General features: G+C 33.5%; 1 protein-coding gene and 1 pseudogene across 2 annotated transcripts; one reads left to right on the forward strand and one right to left on the reverse strand.

Moving 5' to 3' along the window:
• Nucleotides 1–1,212: 1,212 nt before the first annotated feature.
• On the forward strand, nt 1,213–5,729 carry LOC114387647 (annotated as a pseudogene).
• A 2,590-nt stretch (nt 5,730–8,319) lies between these two features.
• On the reverse strand, nt 8,320–10,974 carry LOC114386846 (glucan endo-1,3-beta-glucosidase 5-like). 2 transcript variants are annotated; one of them, XM_028346898.1, is made up of 3 exons: nt 10,829–10,974; nt 10,387–10,722; nt 8,320–9,651 (listed from the first exon to the last, which is right to left on the reverse strand). In XM_028346898.1, exons 1-3 carry the CDS (start codon nt 10,855–10,857, stop codon nt 8,538–8,540), a joined length of 1,479 nt encoding a protein of 492 aa, XP_028202699.1. In that variant the 5' UTR covers nt 10,858–10,974; the 3' UTR covers nt 8,320–8,537. The 2 variants fall into 2 exon arrangements, with proteins under 2 accessions (XP_028202699.1, XP_028202700.1); XM_028346899.1 differs by having other exon boundaries at nt 10,387–10,756; nt 10,829–10,927.
• Nucleotides 10,975–11,289: the final 315 nt, after the last annotated feature.

The following is an 11,289-nucleotide window of genomic DNA, read 5'->3' on the forward strand; positions in this document are numbered from 1 at the left end:
TGTCCACCTAACACTGTTTCCATACACTACACAAATATTGTTAATGGTGATTCTAACAACATAATTAAATAGGGGTATTTTAGTCTAAAATTTTATGACTTAATATTTCTTAATGGGTGGGTGCTAACCTTAAATATCTATAGTTTTGGAAATGAAGGAGTAAAAGATAAGAGAAAAAAGAGATAGAGATGATCATTAATCTTGAGAAAGATAAAAAAAAATAGGGGGAAAAGAAAAGAAAATAGAAAATGGATGTATGCTAATAGTAATCTTAAATGTTTTTTTTTAAAAAATTTGGGGGTGAGTGTGGTTTTGGTCTTTGTTTTTCTAACTTCAAAATGGCTTGTTTTAGTTCCTTTTTTCTAAAGTTCTAATGCCATTAGAGATTTCACTTTGTAATTAATGAATTTTAAGTCTTTTGTTCGCTGAACAATGAATTATAAGTCATTTATGCGACAACTCACCTTAATTTTTTGCATTCATATTATAAAAAATTCTGTTACATTTGTTTTACATTCAAAGTATTTATTTGGACGGTATTTTGGCATGACATTTGAGCATTTTTTTAAATTAGAACTAAGAATATCAATTTTAAATTTGAAGAATAAAAAACATGTATTTTAAATTTGAGGGATTAAAATTATATTTAAGTTTAATTATTAATTTAGTCTCTTTATTTATTTAAAATATTCAATTAAATTTCTCAAATTTGGAAAATTTCAATAAGCTTTTATTATTTTTTTAAAAATCTTTCAATGTGACTTTTCTTCTGTCCAATTGAGTTTAAGTCGTTAGGTTATGAAACGTGACAATTTTTGTTTATGAACAATGATAATACTATAAAATTAAAATAATTTGTAAAATTCCAAAGGATAATATGTCTTTCATTAACATTTTTTTGGCTAGAAAAAATAATGAATACAAAAGGATAAATTTTATACTATCATTCTATTATAAATTATTATATATGAAAAACTTATTAGTTTTTATAACAATTATTAAAAAGTGACGCCAACTGTGACTTATGATTAATTAATACTTTTTATATTAAGCGTACATATAAATTTAACTATCTTTTTTTATCCTTTCTTATTTTTAATTTTATAGTATTACTATTTTGGTATAAGGCTGCAGGGCAGAAATGAAGCCAGGGAATTTTATACTACTACTTATTTTTATTGCACGCTGCATGTAATGTAATGTAGATAGAGAGAGAAAGATATTTGAGGCATGTCATAAAGGTAAACGTAATTATTGGTCAATGGGCTTGGCAGCGGAATACTATACTACACTACACGACCAATGCAATATTCATCAAAATGGGCACAAGAGATGTTGATGATGATGATGATCAAGACTCAAAGTTGGAGGATAAAGAATCAGCAAAGGCAGAGAAATGGAAAAAACATTACTCATCAAAGCATAGGATTCTTCTTGTTGGAGAGGGTGACTTTTCATTCTCCCTTTGTCTGGCCAGGGCTTTTGGTTCTGGCCACAACCTTGTTGCCACTTCTCTTGATTCCTACGGTCAGCCCCATCAAACCAAGTTTCTATATTTCTGTTAATTTTCCTCTCTTTTCTCCCTTGGAAATGGAAAGATTCAAACTTGGACCATTTTCCAACATGCCCTTTTGATTTGATAGTCTTTGTTTTTTTGTTTTGGCAGATAACATTGGGAAGAAGTATAGTAATGTATTGAGTAATGTGATGGAACTTCAAGAAAGAGGTTGCCTTGTCTTTCATGGTGTTGATGCCAAGGAAATGAGTCAGCATTTTTTTTTCAAGACTCAGAGGTTTGATCGCATTGTCTACAACTTCCCTCATGTTGGCTTTATATACCCAGAGAATAGTCTCTGCCAGATCCAGTTATGTTTCCTTCCTCAATACCTTTTTTTCTTTGTTTCTTATATGGTTTTCTTTTCCTTTTTTAGTTAAATTTGCTTTACTTTTTCTTTTTTACTTATTAGACTTTGTTAGTGATCATTCCCTTCTACTTGAAGACTTGAATGAGATTGTAATGAGTTTCAAATATTGGGTTTGTTTATCAATATTCTGTGACTGTAAGCAGCAAAGTTTTTTATCATCATGGTCGTGGTATTAGATTACTGCTAAAAGGGTCAAAAGTTTATCAGAGTCAACTATTCTAATTGCAAGAGACTTCCAGCTTTAGAGCTGTTTTGGTGATTGCCTGTGACTCAGATTAGTAGTCACACTTGTGCCCAAGTTTACTCCTTAAGGAAAAAGATAATCTGTATTTTTAACTGATGCAGGAAAGTAGAATACAAGTCCTATCTTACAGAAGAGATGACAAGTGAATCAAGGGGATAGTTCTCTACTTTCCTAAAAGATTGGAAGTTGCATTTTTTATTTTTTTTACAATTATTGCATTTACCCTATTCCAAAGCCTTTTATTACCTAGGATTTTGATGTTGAAACATCTTTATACTCTTTCAACAATTACATATTCCTTGTACTGTATAATTTGATTACCTAAATTAAGGAAAATGTGTATAGGAACACAAATTTTGGACAACGCTCCTCTAAAGTAAGCAAGTAGGAGGGTATTCACTCTTAAAATTTAGGTTATCTAAGAGAAAATTTAGTAGGTAGAAAGTGGGAAGGTGGAAAGCTTGAAATAAAAGTTATTTTACACATGCTTGTTTTAACAAAATATATGTGGTGAAAAATAACCCATTTTTTTTTTCACTGTGGGTAGTATCTTTTGTTGAAATTCATTTTCACTTTATCCTCTATATTGTACCTTCATAGGGTACACCTACTCAACCAAGTGAACCCTTGGACTTCCTTTCAAGTTTCAACAATGAATTGGCTTTTGGAACTTATGTACTTGTAATTAATTTTGATACATAAGATGACAAATGTGAATTTAGTGATGTATGCATTCTTGTCTGGTTGGACTTTGGAGACGTGCTAACGTTTTAGTTTGTTTTAAGTAGAATTTGTTCTTCATCTGTTGAACCAGTGCATGATTACTGCAGGTTGAACAAAAGGTTGCTGAAGGGTTTTTTAGCAAATGCCAAGGCTCTAATAAAGAAAGAGGGTGGGGAGATTCATGTAACACACAGAGGGTGATCCATACAACAAATGGGATCTGGTAAAGAAGGCAGAAAAGAGAGGGCTGGTTTTGCAACAAGTTGTGCCATTCTTCAAGGATGATTATTGTTGGTTTGAATTTGAGGAAAAAAAAACCTAGGAGAGAAGGAAAAATAATAGAGAAGAATGTGATTTTTTATTGAATAAGTCTCATTTAAATACATTTCAATAACTGAATAAAAGACCATGTTTCATTATTTTAGGAACTGCTACTGGCTACTGGTAATTCAAAAATAGAATTAGAAACTAATTTAAAATTTGAAACTGACTTATTCACTCACAGCACAATAACTCATTCGGCTTAAAAATCAAAATTGCCTTGACAGCATCTAAGGCTCGTTCAACAACACTCCTCCTTGCCTTGGAGGCTGTAAACTCCTATCTTCTTCAAAAATTCAACGTATTGATTTACATTGTTGAAAAATTATTGTTTCCTTCACATGTGAGTAAGCCTTGGAATTTTCAGCTTTCGGGTTCTTAGAGAGACTTTAAACACGTTTCATTCTTTTCAATTCTTTCATCTTTCTCCCTCAAGTATATCTTCTTGTTTGTATACTCTTGTGCAATAGTTGTGAATTCTTCTTTAGTTAAACTACTTTGGAACTTAGGGACTACCATTTTAAAATTTACTTGTTTTTCTTCAGCTTTCTTCCTTTTGTGAGACAATTCAATGATATTTTCTTTTATTGAAAAATAATTTATTCCTCCTCCAATGGATCTAAAGCAAAGTTTTTTCCTCTCATTTTTACCTTGAGAATATCCTTGGCTTCTACATTTTTAATCAAACAAATTTTGTTTTCGAACAACACTTTATAACTTTTTCAACTAGTTGTCCAACACTAAACAAATTCTGATCAATTTCAGGAACATATAACATATTAGGAATGAGTTGTGTACCTCGTTGAGATTGCTACAGTTCCCTTTTCATTCACAGTGATGAACTTGTCATCTCCAACTCGAACCTTTAATGTACTTATGTTGCTCAATTCCTTGAATAAATCCTTGTTGTATGTCATGTGGTTAGTACAACCACTATCAATAAGTCAATTTTCACTTAATTCAATACTAGAGAAACATGTAGCAACAAACAGGTATTCCTTATCCGAATCTGTAGCCTTTGCAGCTTCATTGTGTGGTTGATTCTTGTTTTTGCAAATAATAGTTTCATGCCCCATTTGATTACACTCACTGCACTTAGCATCAAGTTTTTTCCAGCATTTGAATGAATGATGTCCTTTCTTTCAGTAGTATTGGCAAGGCGGATAAGATTTCTTCCAATTTTCTTTTGTATTGGTTGATGTTGAACTTGATTCCATTCCATCAAAGTTCTTGTTTTTCTTGTATTTGGTCGCATTCTAGTGCTTGGCTGGTAAAGCTCATTTAATTGTTGATTATTCCCCCATCAATCTTCTTTGATCCCAGGCGTGTATCACTTCTGTCAAAGAGATCTTGAATAGATCCTTTGTAATCTCTAAAGTGTTTATCGATGCTTCATATCTCTTAGGCATTGTAACTAGAATTTTTTTAAAAATTCTAGAATCTGCAAGTGTAGTGCCTAGCAATCTAACCTTGTTAGCGATGTCAATCAATCTATCTGCGTATCCTTTAATTGTCTTGCATTCCTTCATCTTTTGCACCTCAAATTCCCTTATTAGGTTAAACACTTACATGTCACGAACGTGTTCATTACCTTCATACTCTTCCTTTAAATAATCCCAAATTTCTTTAGGTGAATCGAAAGTCATGATCCTGGTGAAGATCAACTGGGAAACACCAACAAATAAGCATGTCTTTGCCTTCGCCTTCTTGATTTTTTTCTCTCCTTGTGATGCTTTATTTGGACCATAGTGAGATTTTTAGGCATTGAAAACACTTCATAATCCTCTTCTATAACATCCCACAAATCAAAAGACTCCATGTAGGACTTCATTTTCACCTTCCAAATATCATAACTCTCCCCCATCAAATATAGAAGGAACAATTTGTGAGAAATTAGATTTAACATCCATTTCATAGGTCCCTCAAGAAGAAAGCTTTAGATATCAATTGTTGGTTTTAATTTGAGAAAAAAAAACATAGGAGAGAAGGAAAAATAATAAAGAAGAACATGAGTTTTAATTTGGAACAGCTACGGTCTGCTGATAATTCAAAAATAGAATCAGAAACTAATTTAAAAATTGAAAATGAATTATTCACTAACAACACAATAACTAAACCAAATTAAAAATCAAAACTGCCTTGGCAACATTTAAGGCACGTTTAACAATAATTATCCTCGTTATGACAACAAGATGGCTCATGGAAAATTATCTGATGCATCTTTCCCGGTTGGGGAAGCTAATACTTACAAGTTCAAGCTCCAAACATCTAACTCTTGTAATGATTGATAGGAATTCTAAGTGTTGGGTTTTTGTTTGGAAGATCAAAGTCATTTAAAAGACTTTTTCTTTCATGTACCAATCTTGGATTTGCATCTTCTGGGGATGGTGATCTTCTGTAAATATGGATGGCTGGAGCTTAGTCTCTCATTTTAACTCATGAACTTAGGAAAAAGATTGAAGGGAAAGGGAGCCTTATTTATCCCCGAAATTTAACCCAATACCCCTCCCCTAGTGAAAGAGGAAAATAAAGAATTTTGGAGATGTTGATTTTTTTAACATTTTTTTGTGTTTATATATTTTTGTTTACTTTTTATTTTTTGCTAAGAACACGAGTTGTTCAGCGTTGACCTATTATCTGATCTGACAGTTGATTAATATAGTCGAAACTCTAAAGGAAACTAACTAGATACCAAGGTGTTTTTAATTTAAAACTAATATGTCAAAATTTGTTTCAGGCACATGCTTCAAGTTAGTGTATAGGAAATAACTAAAAACAGTGTTGGAAAAAACTAGGAGAAAAAAAATAAAATTTTGGCTGTGAATATTAAACCGACTTCAAGTAAATTTGACCAAGTGTGTGTTTGGTTTTGTAACGAAACCAGCCACCGCGTGTAAAATACATGAAAAATGCAGCGCTACAAGGTGCTGCTTCACTGTTAACACGGAAAAAGGGAATCAAGTTTTGTTGAATTACAAAACCAAACACACTAGAAATTGGTCCTGCACATCTGCTTTTCATTTCAAACTATTGCCGGTGAATGGTGATTCCAAGATATAAACTTTTTAAGCCAAAAATAAAGATTTTTTAAATTCCATATTGTGTTTGTTAAGTTTATCTCAGCAATATCCTCTCGTACATGTATAATTTGATCCTCTAACTTTGAAATTTGTTTCTTTACCTAAAATTGTTGGCAATTTTTTGTACTTAACATGACGAACGGTATGGCCAGTTGAAAATAATAGGGCAATGGGATAGATTAGTCCCAAGTCCAAAGCCTACTGCTTAAGACAATGAAATGTGGTCCAATTTAAAACATTACGATCGGTGTTAGTTGAGTTACAAGTTTATCAGCTGACAGAGAGGTTGTGTTTGTGTATGTGTTGTTCAATCAAGTTACCCTTATGCTATAACAATTTTCACAGTCATACCACTTAGTTTCTTTTGACGCAAACGGTTCGATGGAGGAGGAAGATCATAGAAATAGTTGAGAATGGAATGCGACTTGTGTCAATTTGGATAAACTTCTCAATAAATATTTATGAGAGGATAGTTAAAAGATTAAGGAATTAAAATTAATCATATTGCTTCCATAAATTAAAACGAACTTATATATGTTAACTTATGTAGAAGTCAGATGAAAAAACTTAAAAAAAATACCCCTTTTGGGTGAAAAAGCCACCAATTGGATTGCTAGTTCATGGATGAAAGCAGGGATGTTCACATTATATAGCTAGGTCTATACACTGAGTAAGCCATGCAAACACAAAGTTTGAATCAGCAGGATTTTGAGGTAGAAGGTTGTCTTGAAGGATAGTCAAACTTGGCGAGCATAAAAGATGAGTAGTGTGTGTAACAGACAAATGGTGCCCATATTCAAGTTAGAGATATGCATCACTAGTTAAATATCAAGAGAAAAGTTGTGGAATTCCACCGCATTTTGCTAATAGTACAGTCCAAAATGAGCTTACTATAAATAGGTTTGCAAAGAGAATGAAATATACAGGCGAGTTAGAGAAGATAGTGAGAAAAGCAGCTTTGATCATTGCTGTTTCATGGCTCTTACTGGTGGCATTCATAGTGGTTTCTGCTAATGCAGACAACACAAAGATTCACCCCCCATCTTCTAAGAATATGGTGTATTATCCTCAAGATAAAGTCAACATGAACTTGTACTTTTGCATTCCTTATAACCAATTTATAGTACCGCCCTAGGTTCAAATAAGCTGAAAGTAATTGCTATGTCATTTTTCTGTGAAGGTTGTAGGTGCTGCTGGTTCATATGGAAGTCAATGATCAAATGTGGGAAAGTTTGCTGTGAAGATGGATGTTGCTCTTAAACTTATGCAACACAAGGTTGAAGCAGACCTCCTATAAGTTCTATAGTTCTATATATGTTTCTCTTCGTCCAGATGCATATATAATGTAATGCTAAAGAATTATCCAGGAATCCAAAATTTGAATATGCACACTGCGAGAAGTTAAGTGTTATTGATATATAAGATTATAAGTTAATGTAATGTAATCAAAGTTTTTCTTTCTATATGACTATCCCTAAAGGATTGTACATCACAGAATGTTAGTTATAAATTCTGTTATTAATTAATTCCGTTATTAGTTATTACTAATAATTGTAAACAACAATGACTGATAACGGACTTAACCAATAACAGAATTTATCCTTTAATCCCCGAGGAATTTCAATTCAAAAATCATATGTAGATCCCTCCATTAACCATCCAAGGAATTTTCGAAGAGCACTAATGATCTTATGGTCCCATCTTATGCGTTATAGAATCGTTTCATGTATCAAGTTATTGACACTAGTACACTATTTCCTTTACTGCAATATGATGGATATGACTCTAAGGTTAGAAAGTGTGTAAAGTTAAAAAGTAAAAGTTTATCCATCCATAGATTGAATTAAAGTATCCTATAAACTTACCATATTTAACTTAATAAAAGATAGAAACTAAATTGGTAAATCCCAATAATAAGATATGAATTCAGTGCTTCTGCAAGAAATGCAAACTGTAATGCATTCTGCTCTCCTTCCAGGGGAGGCAAGCTAAAAAACTATATTCTGATTCATTCAATAATTAAATAGGCATCACCAGAAAAAATATAAAATAAATATGTGTAATATTCAATGCACAGTGATAGTGTTTATACCGTCTCTGATATGATACAATGACTTAATCATATGCAGTGCTACAAGCCATGAATCTTTGGAATATTTCTTACGTTAAATAGGTATATCAGCTAATCTAGTTCTAACAGTCTAAGAAGAGGGGACCATGAAAAACCCACTTATGAAACTTACGTCACATTGAAAGCAAAAAAGTCCCATGTAAAATCAGAAGTAACACTAGAGTCCACCACTGATATGTTGTTTGAGACGTAGATGAATCTGAGCCTTTATCTGTAACGCCTACAAGAAAATGACAATCGCCAACTGAAGGGTCTAGGAAAGTAACCATACCAAGCCCATCAAAATTGCAGCTCCGTGAATCTTGCATTTGTAGCTGATAGTAACTATTAAAAGCATATGATATATTACCCTTCTCACCAATTTCATTACATGAGCCCCCATAGTTAAGGGTAGTGCAGTCTGCAACACTACATGCTAGTCTCATATGGTTTACTACATTGTTCAAATCACCAGAGGGGTTTGCCACACACCATCTAGATGGAAGATACTCAACATTTCTTGCATTTTTTAACTCCTTGTTTCCAAGTAAAAGGTTTAACGGATACTTAGCCTGCCCATCAAAAGAGAATATCCCCCAGTGTCTTTCAAAGTTCCCTGGAAGTGTGCTCTTAGCTCCTTCATCAAGCAAACTGAAAAGATAAACATCCATAGGTGGAGCATTTGGTCTCAAAGGGGTCCCTTTGTTACTTGCAATGTGATTGATAAGGCCTTGATTGAAAACCTTTGCAGCAGTGATATTTGCATCAATGGCTCCATCTGAGGGCCAACCGATTTCTCCAATAACTATAGGCATCTGACCATATCCAAGTTTAGTGAGGGCTGCAACTAAAGTGTCATAGTTTCCATCAAATGCATTAGTGTAAACATTGGAACCATCTTGGACGGCATGGGTAGTTCCCTCAAAGAACGCATACTCTTGGGGGAAATCTCCATTGTTATAAAGGCTAAGAAAGGGGTAGATATTAACAACAAATGGGGAACCATTTGAGTTGAGAAACTGAACCAGTTGGTTCATAATTTGGGTAAGTTCAGGCCGGAATGCCCCTTGGGAAGGAAGTGCCGAGGACTGATAGGCATCTGCATTGCAGGGGACAACCAGTTTTATATAACCAGCAAGATTTGCTTTGACTAAAGACTGTTGTATATTGAGTATTGCAGGCATGATCAAGTTCTGATATTGACCATTATAACTTGAAAGGAATGGCTCATTTCCAACTGCAACATACCTGTAATACAAGGTAAAAGGTTTAAAAGCTAGTAGAAATCTATGCATTGGCATGGAGGCAATGCAATGACCAAAGAGTAGTAATAATAAACACACTCACTTTGTCTTCTAACTCTTTTTTCACACTATTTCCTTCTTAGTCTCTCTTCCTTTCCTATTACATCGCATCTATTACTTTCATTTTCTACCTTTTCTTTTTTTTTCTTTCATTCTCTATCTTCCTATCACCCCACTCACTCCAAAATGGGGTGTATGTTACCACCCTCAAAAAAGTTTTTTCTTTAAGAGTTTAATTTTGATACAATGACACTGTCAACCAATCAAAAATCACTCAAAAAATTACTTTTAAAATAATTCTAACAAAAATCAACAATCTCCCTACACATGATAAATCCAAGATTAGATTACAGTATAAAAATCTATACACTGTGCCTGTGTTCCAATTAAATTCTCTCTCTTAATAAGACTAACTAAAAAAGTAAAAAAAATTCAAGGGTGAACATATATTATAAAGGAGTAGAAGTTGATACTTAATACAGACACTATTTCGTAGCAAGTTGCAGCATATAATATAATACCATATAGAAAATATTCCTTATTAGTATTTGTATATCAAAATAAAATATTGGGTAATTCCTGTTCAAACTACAATCATTCTCCGACATTAAGTAAGTAACTAACTAACAAACAAAACAAGCTGAGATTTTGAAACAGGAAAGGAGAAGATAGGAGGAACCTGATATCAGCACCCCCTCTCCCCACATAAGCAGAAACATTCTGTCTAACCCACAAATCAGAAGCAGCAGGTGAAGAACTCAAGAAGGGAAGCATCTCATTGGGGATCCCAACCATAACCTGAATGCCACTCCCCATGAGAGCCCTGAGCACATCAGAGTCTGCCTCAAAGAGCTTCACTTTAGAGATCTTGTTTTGTCTCAGCAGATCAACCACTGTGGTTGGCTTCAGCCTGTGGGAGGATATGGTGCCCCAGTTGACCCCTATGGCTGATTCCACCATTGTTGGAACCAAAGTCCCACACAGAAGCCACAGGAGAAGGACCCCACCACTGAATCTAGGCTCCAACATGCCACAGAAAAATGAAAATGCTGATCCCAGGTGTGAATGAGAAAGTTAAGGTTGGAAAGAGAAAGAGGGTGAAGAAACAAGACAAGACCTACCGAATAATCAAATTAGTCTTGTGTTGCATTACACTTGATTGATGTTGATGTTGTTTACTTGAGTAAAGTTCAAGATACAAGTGCAGTTAGTGCCACACTGCTATTGACAACAGCTCCAAAGTTATAATTAAGCAGACTGGCGGGGAATTTACCATAATGCCCTCACTTTCTGTTTGTTTTTACCTTTCTTGTCGGCCAGAGATTTTGGCTCTCTGACATTCATTTTAAGGGGAGAAAATCTATTATCAATCTTTTAACACGGAAAGCCGGCATTAACTGATATGCCATTATTTTAAATGATAATAAATACCCTATTTTTTAAAAAACATTTTCTGACTTTTAAACTATTTTTCTAAGCAAGGGATTAATATATCAAGATTAAGTGATTCGAGTAATACTTGAATTTAATTTTTATTGAAAATAATTTTTAATTAAATTTTATTTATCTTCATATCGAATAT

This window comes from Glycine soja, chromosome 15, assembly GCF_004193775.1.
Source record: "Glycine soja cultivar W05 chromosome 15, ASM419377v2, whole genome shotgun sequence".
Taxonomy (NCBI): Eukaryota; Viridiplantae; Streptophyta; class Magnoliopsida; order Fabales; family Fabaceae; genus Glycine; species Glycine soja.

What these genes read in the sequence shown, in the direction of transcription:
- LOC114386846 (XM_028346898.1), bottom strand. Translation starts at nt 10,857, where the DNA reads ATGCAACACAAGACTAATTTGATTATTCG. An exon ending in AAGACTAATTTGATTATTCG is followed by an intron (nt 10,723 to 10,828) that starts GTAGGTCTTGTC and finishes GTTGGAGCCTAG; the next exon opens with ATTCAGTGGTGGGGTCCTTC. An exon ending in AGAGGGGGTGCTGATATCAG is followed by an intron (nt 9,652 to 10,386) that starts GTTCCTCCTATC and finishes CTTGTATTACAG; the next exon opens with GTATGTTGCAGTTGGAAATG.